At 42.9% G+C, this 15,000-nt stretch overlaps 1 protein-coding gene across 2 annotated transcripts in view; it reads right to left on the bottom strand.

The window, feature by feature from the left end:
• Nucleotides 1-4,461: 4,461 nt before the first annotated feature.
• Nucleotides 4,462-15,000, bottom strand: part of MTRR (5-methyltetrahydrofolate-homocysteine methyltransferase reductase) — a 32,902-nt gene continuing 22,363 nt past the window's right edge. The window contains exons 10-15 of one of the 2 annotated variants that reach the window (XM_032415308.1): nucleotides 14,228-14,270; nucleotides 13,481-13,667; nucleotides 10,554-10,672; nucleotides 9,416-9,508; nucleotides 9,119-9,301; nucleotides 4,462-6,648 (exon numbers count right to left, since the gene is read on the bottom strand). In XM_032415308.1, coding sequence (XP_032271199.1) covers nucleotides 6,504-6,648; nucleotides 9,119-9,301; nucleotides 9,416-9,508; nucleotides 10,554-10,672; nucleotides 13,481-13,667; nucleotides 14,228-14,270 — 770 coding nt within the window. In that variant the 3' untranslated portion in view covers nucleotides 4,462-6,503. Of the gene's footprint in view, nucleotides 6,649-9,118; nucleotides 9,302-9,415; nucleotides 9,526-10,553; nucleotides 10,673-13,480; nucleotides 13,668-14,227; nucleotides 14,271-15,000 lie in introns of both variants that reach the window. The other variant, XR_004300776.1, reaches the window with a different exon arrangement.

Here is a 15,000-nt window from a genome sequence, read left to right as displayed (position 1 = left end):
CAGGGAAAGACAAATAATGTATGATCTCTCATATGTGGAATCTAAAAATAACCCAGAAGGTCAGAATGGTGGTTGCCAGGAGGGGCTGGAGGGTGAGGAAATGGGGAGACACTGGTCAAAGGTTAAAAGTCTCCAGTTACAAGATGAATAAAGTCTGGGGAATCTAATGTGCTCTATGGTGACTGTAATTAATAATATAGTAGGGTATGCTTGAAATTTGCTAAGAAAGTAAATCAAGTGTTCTCATCCCACATACACAAATGGTAAGCATGTGAGGTGATAAATATGTTAACCTGATTATAGTCATCACAAAGTATACGTATATCTAATCATCTCACTGTACATTTTAAATACACACAATTTTATTTATACCTCAGTAAAGCTGGGAAAATCTTGAAAAATTCACTTTGGCTTTCTGATTTTTTTTCTTTTTTTTTTTTTTAAAGATTTTATTTATTTATTTGAGAGAGCATGAGAGACAGAGAGCATGAGAGGGAGGAGGGTCAGAGGGAGAAGCAGACTCCCCGCCAAGCAGGGAGCCCGATGCGGGACTCGATCCCAGGACTCCAGGATCATGACCTGAGCCGAAGGCAGTCGCCCAACCAACTGAGCCACCCAGGCGCCCCAGCTTTCTGATTTTTTCTATTGTACGTTTTTTTTTTTTTCTATTTTATTTCATTCTTCTCTCACCTTTGATATATCCTTCTATATTCTTTCTTTTTTTTTTAATCCTTCTGTATTCTTGGTGTTTCATTTATTGGCCTTTTTCTAGCTTCCCAATATATGAGCTTAAATCATTGACTTCTAAGCTTTTTTTGTAGGAATTTAGACCCACCCATGGAGACCCAGAGCACTGATCGAGGCACATACTACAAATTTTGGTATGTCCTTTTTTTCTTCTTCAAAATATTTTCTAATTTCCTTTGTGGTTTTTCTTTGACTCATGAGTTATTTTGTGCACTGCTTATTTTTTAAACAGTTGGGGGTTTTTCTAGTTTCATTTAGGTATTGACTTTTGATTCTTAGAAAACCCATTGTATGGTCTCCGTCTTTCTGGAAGTTGGTCTACTCTGACAAATATTCAGTATCAACTAGAACAGAAGCCCTGTTCTGAAGGGGTCACTGTCAGGATACTCTATATGTCTATCAGCTCCATTGGTTCTGTTGCTAAAAATCTTCTAAATGTTTACTGTTTTGTCTGCTTGTTCTTTCCGCTACTAAGAACAGGGTATTGCATTTCCCAATTGGGATTTTAGATTTGGCTTTTCCTCCTTTTATCTTTTCTGACAAACGCATATATTTCAGAGCTTTGTTATTAAGTGCATATTTGGGATTTTCATGTCTTCCTTATTAACTCTAATCACCATGAAAATATCTCTACTAGCATTTCTTTAAGTTTCCTGTTTATATTAAGTGCATCTGCTTTCTTGTATGCATGGCATGTCCTTTTCCAAGCTTTCAAACTTAAAGTGAGTCTTGTCTCTTCTAAACAGCATATGGGTGGGTTTGCTTAACATTATTTCTTTTACTTGGACTGTTTTGTACCCTTAATGCAATTACTGAATATTTTGGGCAGTTTGTCCAGCATGCGCAATATAAATAAACCCAGGATGGAAGATGTATGAGGCTTGGCTTTCCAGAAAATGTTACATTCGCTGTGTGATTTTTGTCATGTAAAATGAAGACATTCCTTGACCTAAATAGCTCCTTTTGTATGAGGGATGCCCCCTCTGTGACATGCATATGCTAAATCTCCTTAGCCAGGGCCTAAGGGCCTGAGAAGGAAGAACAGGGGAGCAGCGGTGGAGGTAGTCCTAGATTTCTCTGCACTTCACCTGTGTCCTGAAATTACCTGCACACCTGACGTTAGTAAAGGTTGATACTGGTTAAGATTTCTGACTCCCATGAGCCTGATTTGATGATCTGACCCTTTGTATCATGTCAGCTCTCTTAAGAGGTTTAGCTGCTCTGATCCCTGGCTTCCCCAGGACAGCCGGATTAAGCCCTCCAGAGTGGAAGCTAGATCATGTTATGCCTCCCATCAAGTAGCTCTCTAGACACTTAGGGTAAATGCTTTAATCTACAGTGGGCTCCAGGCGCGCACCATCAGACCTCCCCTTCTCTGTTCCTCCCACCGGCCAGACACTGTCCTACCTCTCAGGGCCTTTGTCCTGTCCCCTCAGCCTGAAGACATCCACAGTGGCTGGCTCTGATGTAGGAAAGATGTTAGGGTTCAAAGCCAATGGCCAAGAAAGAATTCTTGAGATTTCTTTGGTGCAAAAAGGTGGTTTTATTAAAGCACGAGGACAGGACCCGTGGGTAGAAAGCCGCACTGGGGTCATGAGGGGTGGCCCATTGTATACTTTCAATTTGGGAGGGGGTTAGGGACAGCAATAAGTCTCTAAGGAATTTTGGAAGCCAGGTTTCCAGGACCTTGAGGGGGTTAGCTATTATTGGGAAAGGTCATTTATTATCATCTAATAAAACCTTAGTCATGAGACCCTTCAGATGTGTATTGGTGGGCCAAATGCTTGGGGGATGATTGCCAACATGTATCTTGGGGGGTTTAGAGATAAAGGAAGTTTCCAAAGGAATTTTTATACGTTAAAGTAGACTTACAGGATTGGGGGGTCAGGGAGGGGTTGGTCAGGCTAGGATTTCCTTTTGCCCTTAGCAGAGTATTAACATCAAGGCAGCGGAGTTCCTAGAGGGACATCACTCTGCCTCTTTCAAGGACCTGTCAATGGGCTGTAAGTAGTAAGAAACATTTTCTTTTGCCTTTGTTTCCCACATCAGCTCCCCTGTCCCTGACGACCCACCCCGAAGTTGCCTCGCCCTGGAACACTGTAGACCAGACCTCCTTCAGACCACAGCCCGTACCACCCTCCCAGACGCATGTAACTGGTACGTCGATTTATTCAGGTACGTCTCTTCTCAACATAGGATGTAACCTTCCTGAGAACAGAGGCGCTTCATGTTTTGCTCACTGCTGTCCCCACAGTACTGAGCAGTACCTGACAAAGCAGAGATGGGGGAACCCCCTCTGGGTATTTTTCTGGCTGTAGCCCACATGTACATTTAGTGGTCTAAGAGCAATCACTTCCAAATATTCTATAATCCATTTTTATTTCCTCCTATGCCATGGATCATTCTCATGTGTTCTTATTATGTGCTCTGTGGGTAGCTTCGTATAATTCATTCTTAACTCCATTAGGGTCAGAGAACAACGCCTTATTTTATGCAATTGTTTTCTCTATGGCCTAGTTCATAAGCAACTTCCAATCAAGTATATTGGAAAGCAATGAAGTGCCTCGTTTGTCGGATGTGGCATATACATTTAGTTCTCTGTCAAATTCCATTTTATCTGAGTGTAGAAATCTTTGGCACAGATACATAGGTGTGTTACAGAGTAAAGAACGCTCTGGGGCGCCTGGGTGGCTCAGTTGGTTAAGCGACTGCCTTCGGCTCAGGTCATGATCCTGGAGTCCCGGGATCGAGTCCCACATCAGGCTCCCTGCTCAGCGGGGGGTCTGCTTCTCCCTCTGACCCTCCTCCCTCTCATGCTGTCTCTCGTTCTCTCTCTCTCAAATAAATAAATAAAATCTTTAAAAAAAAAAAAAAAAAAGAACGCTCTGGGCGCAGTTGGCATTCTAGTGAAAAAACCCACACTGCAGACAGCTAGCTGCCCCAGCTCTTTGGTGACTTTCCCCGATCAGCACTGGTACTGGAAACAATGGGTCCAACAGCGGCTTATTAGAGTGACTGAGGTTAGAAAGATCTCTCTTTGGTAAAATTAGTGGTATTCAAGATCTGATGGAGTTTGGATATTCAGGGGTGCTCCCCACCCTACATACAGGTCAGATGACCTGGCGATGCCCCCGGTTAGGGCCTGAGACTTAGCCCTACAGCAGCACTGTGTCCAGCCCCTGGGATGGGGGGCAGCCCACCGTGGTTAGATGGACAAAATCCTGCCCCCGGAACGGCGGAACCACCTTGAAACCTTTCCTTCGAGAGGTCATGGACCATCTAGCGAGAGACCTGGAACTCCACTAAGCTTACCTAACAGGCTGTAGGAGCTGTTTCTCATGCTATGTTCACGGTCATCCTCTGGTGAGGCTGTGGGCGAGCCGACCAACGCGCCCTAGCACTTGACATCTAACACTGCCAACAGAAGTAACGTGGATGCTGTGGGGGCGCCTGGGTGGCTCAGTTGGTTAAGCGACTGCCTTCGGCTCAGGTCATGATCCTGGAGTCCCAGGACCGAGTCCCGCATCGGGCTCCCTGCTCGGCGGGGAGTCTGCTTCTCCCTCTGACCCTCTCCCCTCTCATATGCTCTTTCTCATTCTCTCTCTCAAATAAATAAAATCTTTAAAAAAAAAAAAAAAAGTAACGTGGATGCTGGAGGCAGACGAGACGGCGAAGGGCAGATGCCAGCACGCACTGGGACGGTGTACTTGTCAGGGTCAGCTTTGGGGGTCAGCTTTGGGGTCACGTTCATAGACGACAGTGATAGGTGAACACAAGTTCTTACTCCATCTTGTTATACTTACCAGTAAAGAACACTGTTCTTTGTCCTTTTTAATGTTCTCATCTCGTCTGTTTTGGCTGATACATACAGTATTTGCATATAATTAGGTCTGTAACCGGATTTGCTTGATATGTTCTGCTTTTTAGATTTGTTTCCACCACAAAATATATGAAAGAAGACTAGAGATTAAATAGCGATAAAGCTTTATCAAATCTTAACATTATTTTTCAAAATGACCAGAAACCTTTGACAGGTAGAGGTTTTTCAAATGCCAATCTCTTGAATAAAAAAAACAATATACACTAGAGCCGAGAAAAATTAATCATACCCTTTTACACTGTTTTCTGTTCTGACAAATTTTAAAAGAACTTGTCACTGGGAATTGTCATAGTCCATTTGGGCGGCTGTAACAAAACACCAGACTGTGGGTGGCTCATAAACAAGGGATTTATTTCTCTCTGGAGGCTGGAGAGTGGGGTCCAAGAGTGGGGTGTGGGTGGGGTCAGGTTCTGGCGAGAGCTCCCTTCTGGCTGCAGACTGCGACTGCTGTGTCCTCACGGGGCAGGAGGAGCCACGAGCTCTGTGGGGCCTCTCATCAGGGCACCGATCCCAGGCCTGAGGGCTCCACCCTCTTGACCTAAGCTCCTCCCAGAGGCCCCACCTCTTACCATCATCATAATGGAGGTTAACACTGGAACAGGAATTTGGAGGGACATAAATATTCAGAACGCAGTAGGAATTTTTAAAAATATAAGGATACTAATTTAGGCAGGCATTTTAAGCCTAGGATACAATTTGATTGATATCATGGGGTTAAGATAATGTACGAAAACTAAAAAATATGCCAAAAAGAACACAGAGGAAGAGTAGGGGGGGTTGTAGTTTTACTAAAATATATACTTGCTCGCACCTATAAACTGAATGCAAATTTCCCTAAATTCTAGAACTGGGATATTAAGAAGCAATTGTGATAAATAAATCATATAACAGAATTTTAAAATATATTTCACATTTCTAAAATCACTTTAAAAAAATCTCTGAGCATTACCTTAATATATTTTTATCAAAAATATACTTTTGGTAATAAATAACCATTTGATAAAGTTATACATATCTTCCTTAACTTATAGTGAAGTTACATCCCGATACATTCATTATAAGTTGAAAATATTGTTAGGTCAAAAAGCACTCAAGACACCCAATCCCACAGCTTGGCCTACCCTACCTCACACGTGCTCAGAGCACTTAAACAGGAGCCTACAGTCACAAAACAGGGAATAGCTCATGTAACGGACTGAATACCGCATTGAAGGTGACAAAATGGTTGTGTGGGCCCAGACGGCTGCTGGCCCTGGAGACTGCTGCCGCTGCCCAGCATCAGCAGCGAGGATGTGGTCACTCGCCGGCAGCCTGGGAGAGGATCCACACTCAAAATCTGAAGTCCCGTTTCTACTGAACATGTATGGCTTTCTCATCATTGTCAATCCTAAGTCAGGAACTGTCTGGATAAACAAGTAACTATACAGAGTTAATTTTAATACATTAATAGGAGTAATCTTTACGGTAGACTTCATATAAAAATAAATTATTTTTCCTATTTTAAAAACTGGCAACGTAAGTTCACAGGCTTTAACCCTCTACGAGGTGGGCGCGCGTGCCCACGTCCATGCTGGGAAGCCTCGTCACACAGACAGACGCCTTCCCTGTGAGCTGGAGGCGGCACCTGTGACGTGCGGTGCTGGGCAGGAGGGCCGCCCCTCAGCTCAGGAGGCCAGGCTGAAGCCAGCGCGGCGAGCACAGAGACGCTGCGGGAAAACCCGATCAGAAGGCTGCTGTTGCGAGAAGGCGACCCACTCCCACTCTACCTCCTCCAAAGAAATTTTTATTTTTAAAAATGGAAAGTCTGTTTCAGCCAAATGGTCTTTTACTACTTTGAGCCAAAAAAAGCATCATTCTCTTCCTTTATTTTCTGATTTTATGACCAAATATCCTGAAGATACCGTTTTTCTTCTTTCAAAGTAGCCAATGTTTTCATTGCTTCTAGTTTTTCAACTCCAGCCTCTTTGCTAATTATTTCCACAAGGGTATCATTGACATCTTTGGCCATATTCTTAGCATCTCTAGAAAAAAAGAAAAGCATCAATGTTTAGAAATAAGAATTTCTACCAAAGCCTCCATAATTCACAAATCTAACTCCCACTGACTCTACCATCGTCCACCCTGGCCCTCCCTCTATTTCTCTGGGAAGCATCCTAACAGGTGTCCCAGCCTGTCATCCGTCAGGCCTCTACCCAGTGACCAATCCAACTGGCAAAGCTGACCACATCATCACAGCTGAAAGCCCCTCCAAGGCGTCCATGTTCCAGGAGCAGCTAAGTCTTCACTGTCTGAGGACCTCCTAAACCTGGCTCCTGCTCATCTCTCATCCCCTCCCTTCATTCTCCGGGCACACAGGGGAACTTGCATTCCCAAGGGCAACAAGGCTTTACGCCTACAAGCCTTCATATGCACACAGGTGCGTGCACACACACACGTGCGTGCCCGCAATTATTAACAGACACACTTACTGAGAACTCAGTTATGGGCCTGGCTCTAAGTGCTTTGACATGTTTTAGCTTATTCATTTACAGGACGGGGGAGGGGCCCTGCTGTGTGCCCCTGCAGCCCCGACATGGCATCTGCTATACCGTGAGCACCTGCTGACGTGGCTTTTCCGCCAGGGAGTGTGCGGTCTGCGGGCACGGGGTGTGTCTCACTCGGCCTTGCAGCTCCCAACATCTGAACTGCGCCAAGGCGCTCAGGAGGCACCAGTTGTTGTTGAATGAGTAAAAGCTGGACAGGACACTAACAGGTCAGCAAGAGAACTTGTCCTGTCCCTTACAGTAACATTTCTTGAAAAAGGTGTCTCCAGTGGCCACCTCGACTTCCTCATCATGCTTTCTCCTCAACCACTCTGACGGAGCTTCCATCCCCATGGCCCTCCCAGGGCCCTAGTGGCTGCCAGTTGCCAAACCTACTGGTCCCCTCTGTCTTCTTACTTGACTATCAGCAGCATAAGGCTCCCCCACTTGGGACAGCGTCCCCTGGACTTAGGGACAGGTTCACTCCTGCTGAGGGGCTGGTCCGCATTAGGGTGCCACGGGGTCTCGTTCTGAGCCCCCACCACGGACCACTGTCATGAACACTATCAATTCCATTGTGCAGATGGGAAAAGTGAAGCACCAGTGATTGTAAAAAGCGATTTCTGGGTTAACGTGTTTGGACATTTAAGATACTCTCCAAGCTGTCATTTACCAGTTATTCATGTATTTGTACAACTGACTTTGCCTCTATTAGTTAGAGGTACATCTAAAACCCAGCCTGGGGGCGCCTGGGTGGCTCAGTCAGTTAAGTGTCTGCCTTTGGCTCAGGTCATGATCCTGGGGTCCTGGGATCAAGTCCCACATCGGGCTCCTTGCTCAGCTGGGGGTCCGCTTCTCCCTCTCCCTCTGCCGCTCCCCCCACTTGTGCTTGTGCTCTCAAATAAATAAATAAAATCTTTAAAATTCCAGCCTGTCCAACACTGACAGCTCTATCCTCTACAAAGTGAAGGTCAAACATTTCTTTAAAAACTAAATGAAAATGTAAACAAGCACAATGTCCAGAATCTATGCCCTTTATCAACCTAAAGCAGGGTTTCTCAACTGAGAGTCAAAAATCCATGAACGGGTCATAAAATCAACTTAGGAGGCAAAATCAATTTTTAAAAAAACAATAAAACGGAAGTTACCACAACATGTAATGAGAAGTAAATAGAAAAACTTGTTTTATAAAACCTGTTTCTGTTATATCTATATTCTAGGTCACTGTACCAGTATTTCTGCTTTGGTATCACAGGTAAAAACAACAACAACAACAACAACAACAAAAGCACACCTGACTTGGTGACATATGTAAGTTTTAAATGCCTGGGATGTGCCAGAATTAAAAGGAGCTATTTCTTACTCAAAGGACCTTTTTAATTAGCACAGTTTTTTTGAATTCCATTAAAACAAGTTGGTAAGTTTCCAAAATTTTTATTTATGGCAATTTTGGGTTTCTGTAACAGATCTTGCCTCAGAAAGTATATAAAACTCAACATAAAAATGATTCCTGGCTTACTGTCAACTTTGACATTACAAATTATGCCTTAAAAAAAAAAAAAAAAAAGGATCTTTAGATCCACATTCTCAGAGTCAAAACTATGGTTTTCCTTAGCCAGGTCAAATGCACATATCTCATATTCTTGGACACAACAAAATCAATCCTGAGACTTCAAGTTAAATGATCAGCATCTTAACACCAAATAAAACTTTCAGAGGCTCAAACATGTATTCAATATGGCACAATGTATTCTGAAATGCAAGAATTGATTTCACTTCCATTTCCCTGATAATGACAACTTCTTGGCTATTAAATGTTAAAATCATTTCATAACTTGTATTTCTATTCCTGTACTTAAGAATCAAATCTCTCATCCCACCCTGTCTAGATTATTAATGGCCCCTGGTTCATTTAATAAGTATTATCAACTGCCTTCGCCTACCTGGCATTTGAGTGACTGCCACTTACCCACAGACGTAAATACAGCCACGCTCATGAAGAAGCAGCCTTGCCACCTGCTCGCTGTGAAGCCGGATGTTGTCCTGCACGTACTTCACTGGGGCTTCCTCCTCTCCAACAGGAGCATCTCTTGAGAAGGAAACCTTCAAGTGAGTCAGGATTCCACGCTGGTGGAAATGTCTGAGCTCCTCTCTGAAATACAATATATAATAGGTTACTGAGAGGTTTGTCATTTAAAGTTAAAAGATCTGAAATGAGAATTGTATACTCATTGTTGAGTCTTCCAATACTAGAATTGATTAGTACCTGAATAAATAATCCCGATCCTTATGTCGGCAGCCAAAAAACAACCACATTGCTCCAAAGTGTCCATCTGGATGTTGTTCTTGGAGTTTCTCTCTATGTGGAAAAGAAAGCTGAGATGTTGGATATAAAGAATATGTAAAACCAATCTATTTGGTCAGAAATACCACCAGCCAATCCAGACAGGATTCACCGTCACTGTGAGTTTAGCCCCCGAGTTACCAGTCCTGCCCACAGGGCTCCCAAGCGCCCCCAGCAGACGCCCACCCCGACAAGCACGCGCATCTGTGTGCTACGGACACCTACAAGCTCTGTACGGCATCTGTGGAGAATTCAAAATATCCCAGTGTGAAACCTACACTAATTTCTACATTAAATATTAATAGCAACTTTGTGAATAAAATTAACTCTTAATTAACGTAATGGAAAAGTGGCCCAGGGCTTTAAATGGCAGAATGATCTGCTGTGAAGGGTTTCAGGAATGACACAGCAAGGAGACACACTGGGTATGTCTGCCATTACTCTTTGCTTCCTTTAAGAAAAAAATTAAAACTAAAAACAACAAAAAGACTTTGTCCAAAGGATGTTACACCACTATGTGGGGACCAGCAAAGAATTGTTCATTATTTCACAAACAGGGAGAGAAGCACAATTTATTTTATATCAAATAGTTCTACATTGATACAAAAACACATCTACTAATAACAATCTGCTGAAAATTACCGACATTTAGGTTTAACTTTGAAACTTTTGGTATAACTGGATCTCTGTCAGTAGCAATTTTACCTAGTTAAGAAATAGATGGAACAGCCTATACATCATCACAGCTTAAAGGTGTGCCTGAAATCTGTCCCCAACTACATACGTTATAAACTATATTGCAGCTGGGGAAAAAAAAGAAAAAAAGTGCTACAGTAAAAAGGGAAGTTCTAATACAAAACAAAACCTCTGAAGACATCATGTTTACTTTTCCCATGGTGACAAATTATGCTATCACACATTTGATAGTAATTTTTTAAAATAAAACTTTTACAACCAAAGTCCAATATCCAAAAAAAGCACTGAAGAAACAAAAAGGCTATTATATTTCCACCGAGGATCACAGGGACACATTTTCTCAGTAGTCAAAGAAAGCACACACCTGTGTTGCAGGAAACCAATGAAGGGCGCAATGCCAGTTCCCGGACCCACCATTATGATGGGGGCTGAGGGGTCACTCGGTAAGTGGAAAAAATTGGTTGTTCGAGGAGAGATGGATATCTGGAATATTAAACGAATGCTCATGACTCTGAAAGAAAACCTAGACAAAGGCATATAACCAAGATGATCTTTGCTAAAGAAATTAAATAGCAGCATTAAATCTTACTGAAACCATGAACACATTTGTCATTACAGAGGAAAAAAAAACCAGACAAGTCTGTCTTGCAATTATTTCTTTTCCATCGAAATCAAAGGTGCTTTAGAAATGACAGGCATATTTCTAAGGTAGAACACTGAAGAGATACAATCAAATTCTTTTCCTAGGCCCATGAGTAAGATCTGCTTCCTAGTCAGCAACCATTATCTGTATTATGGAGAAATGCACGACAAACTGAAGCTAGGATTCTGTGTTTACACATAAAGGGGCAATGAAGATCAACATCAAGATGGAGTGAGAGCTTCAAGAGCAAATTGGCACCTGAAGGAAAAATGAGGGGGTTGCTCCAAAGATGAAGAACTGTGCTATGTTTGTTTAAAGTTTGATGTTATGTGTTCTTGCAAAACTAGAGTAATAAGCAGCATACACAAAGACAATCTTTTTGCTAAAATTTCAGAAGACTTTTCTTCTAAATCATGTGCCAGGGATATGTACAAGGAATCCATTTCTAAATATATCTCAGTCCCAGTGTCACTTCTCCATATGCATGAGTTATACCAAGTGACAGGAATCTGTTCTAGGTGTAACTGTATACATTTTAACCTTTAATGTAAGGAAAGGCTTTTGAAGTTCATCAATAGGACGAACACCATACTTTGTAAAGGAAGAATTGGCAGAGCGATGTGAGATGCATGTTGGCATTCTGGAGTGAGACTGTAATTCATCTCACACTCGTCTCACATAACCCACGCACTTACCAGCCTCATCGACGGTACTCAATATGACAAGCACTACAGATAGAGAAATGACCAGAATCCCTGTCCTCGTGAACTTACATTCTAATGGGAGGAAGAGACAGTAATCAAACACTCATCTGTAAAATGACTGGTGATGGTAAGCCCCGTGAAGCACACCAAGCAGGACACACTGCGTAGGACAGGGGCGTGCCAGCGAGAGCACAGGGCTGCGTTCTAGGGACCGCAAGGAGACCGGGATCAGTCCACTCTCGCTGCAGTGGATCTCAAACGGTTTACCGCAGCGCACACTTGTGCCTGGCTCTCCTTAAAGGCTACAGGTGGGCTACAGCACTGCAGCCCAGATCCCCTCCACTTGTATCCAAGTCCAAGAGCATCCCTGACCTGCATCATCCCATCCTTCCGTCAAAGAGGAGAGAGAGGCAAGCCATGCCAGCAGGGGGTTCAGCACTCCTGCTTAGAGGGGGCACAGGTCCTGTCTGTTCACATCTCACTGGTGGAATGTGGTCACGCAGCCAGACTACACATCAATGGGTGGGGCAGTCTACGCTTCCCAAGGACAGGGGGTATCTGTCAACAGCTGTCCCGTCTACCAGTTGGAGGGTGTGGGTGGGTCATGTGAATGTTAACATTCTCTACACCTCCTAACAAAATAGGTATGGCAGTAAGCACCATACAATTTATTCCCATACCTCTAATGCCTGAATACTAGGGAATCTATAATAAAGATTTGTTAAAATGGACAAAGGAGAAAGAAAAAGGCGGAAGGGAGAAAAAGAATGTGTGAATGGCACCCATGCTCGGTGTTTGTGATAGGTTATGGATACATATATTTCTTTAACTTTCTGAACAGCATCCATTTTTATAGGATCATAAAATGACATAATACTTTTATGTCCGTACCATAATATTTCTTCTCAAAAAGGGAAGTGTCTCAGGTTCTTAATATTTTGTTGATGCACTGTGACCTAGGAGTATTGGGGGGGGGCCTCTCTTTCTCTCACTCTCTCAGGCACCTCCGTCCCAGGCAGGAGCCTGGGAAAATACCACGGTAAAGGGCAATTTCAAGCAGCAGCTTCCCATGAGCGCCCTCAAGTATATACTGAAGTCTTACTTTCCCCTTAGGGCATGGACTTTTCAACTCCAATAACTTACAGCAACCAAACCAGTCCTGAGATAACGCTACAAAAGACACATTCACTTTTTCAATACCACAGAAAAAGACTTCGTGATAAAGCCTGAAATGTTGTTTAATTGCAACCATCCTCACGGGCAAGGGGGGACTTTAAGTTGTTCCTTACGCTGTGGTCTTGAGTGAGATTCGCCAAGTGCTGTATCCAAACATGAAGGATGGCACTAAGTCCAGATGTAAATGTGTCCACGGTTTGGTCACAAAAATCAAGGAACATGTTTCTCCTACGTGTTTTTAAAGGGCTTCCCCCTCATTATGCCTCCACACTAACAGCACTAACTTGGATGTACACCACATCTAAGACAAAAAGGGAAGAAACACAGCAAAATCCTACTACCCAAAACTGAAGGACATAAAATTAATCTTTGGTTGTCAACTGATTGCCAAGGAAGGATTTATCTGGGACACAGGGTATAGTCTATACATAAGATGAGGCTGTCCCTCAACACCCAGCCTTCAGCATTTACATGGCTCTTTTCCTGTGCCCAATCTTCCAAAAGTATTAGCCAAAAAGATCTTTTCTATGAATATGACAAGGAGGAGAAAAGACTGTATTATCCAAAATTCACACTTTACATATTTGAGAAATACATGGATTAATAGTAAATGAAAATGTAATGTCTGACTTTCCAACAGAGATTTTAAAAATCAAGTATGGCAAACATTTTCCTTTGAATAAACCTGATGGACACAGACAATGCAGGGAAGACCACATTAACCAGGCAAATAATTCTAGTAATGCCCAAACTGCACACTCCCAGTACCTCCGGAGCCGGGGCTTTCCCACCTTCTGCACGGGACACTCGCGGGTATGGATGAAGAACGGACGCGGCCACCGTGGCCAGCCAGCCTGTGCACACGCCCTTCCGCAGAACTTCCATTGTGGTGTTCGACACAAACTCCACAATGTTAAAAATGAAATGAAGCTTCCCTGGGTGAGTCAGGTTTGAGCTGCAGAGACACACAGGTCAGTTTTAAACTCTGTATCAGGACTAACGCACACAGGCCAGGCGCAGCCTTTTTTACTGAAGGATATTTCCTGTGGGCTCTCATCTACCTTCCAACTCTTCAGGGAAAAGAGCTCTGTTGCTACTTAAAAGCTCCTCCTCTCCTGCCCCTGTTTTGTGATATTCAGAAAAATTTCCAAGTACCTGTTTGCTTTAAGACTCCTTAAGATTTATACAACCTTTCATCTGTCCACTGCCCGCCTCTGCTGCCCACTGGAGGTGGCCGCGCATGGCCGGAGGGGCAGCAGGTGGAGGACCGGGGCCTCGCAGCCCGACGTGGGGGAACGTGGCTGTGGACAGGGGTGCGCTGGAGATTCTACACTCTGAACACCTGCAGGACGGGAGTCCCAACACCGGTCTCCTTCAGTCCCTGCCACGCCTGCTATTGTCGTCCACAAATCAGGTAAGTTTTCACCGGGGGAGTTCAGAACTAATAAGGATTTGGAAGCCAGAGATTCACAACATTTTGGGAGAAAGATGTTATAGGTTAATAAATATCAGTACCTTGCACATGAATATGGTCTGGGCTGGAGCTTAGGAAGATGTTCTAGAAAAAAAAAAAATTAAAAATAAGCAATTACTTTACTGCTATTGAAAATTATATGTAAGGTTTTGTAAAAATTCAAGCTTGAGTTGGCTTTTTCCTATTTAGAACACCCAAAATAACATTTTAATTTAAATCATATTTTAGAGCAAATGTAAATTCACTGTGACTAAATAAGTCTTTACTAAATATTTTTTTCTAATTCTTCACGTTAAAAAATCAGACATGTTGCATTTCTTTACCTGAAATCAGTGTCTTTCTAAAGGCTGGTTTCTTAAACCGAAGGATAATAAAAGCATCCGTGAATGGGTTTCAGAATCAAGAAACCCATTTATTTTCTGTGTGTACACAGTTTTCTGCAGAAGTGTCCAGAGTTTTCATATTTGAAATAAGATCATGACCCCCAAAAGATTAAAGATCACTACTTTAAGGATTATGGGAAATACCTAGGCTTGAAATATCTTTCCTCCTTATATTTCTACAGCAACAAAATGAAAGTATAGGGGTAAAACTTTTAAGTTATCCAGAGCCCAGTGGTTTCTAGATACACTGGAGCTCTTCTAACGCAGGTCAAAGAATCCATCTTTGAATACCTGACTGCCCACCAACAAACTCTAAAATTTTTTTCTGTTCAAGGTTATATATTTTATTTTATTATGTTATGTTAATCACCATACATTACATCATTAGTTTTTGATGTAGTGTTCCACGATCCATTGTTTTCGTATAACAC

The sequence above is a fragment of the Phoca vitulina genome, unplaced genomic scaffold, assembly GCF_004348235.1.
Source record: "Phoca vitulina isolate PV1807 unplaced genomic scaffold, GSC_HSeal_1.0 scaffold17, whole genome shotgun sequence".
Lineage (NCBI taxonomy): Eukaryota > Metazoa > Chordata > Mammalia > Carnivora > Phocidae > Phoca > Phoca vitulina.
The sequence above is the reverse complement of the archived record's forward strand: the minus strand, read 5'-3'. Positions and strand labels throughout refer to the sequence as shown.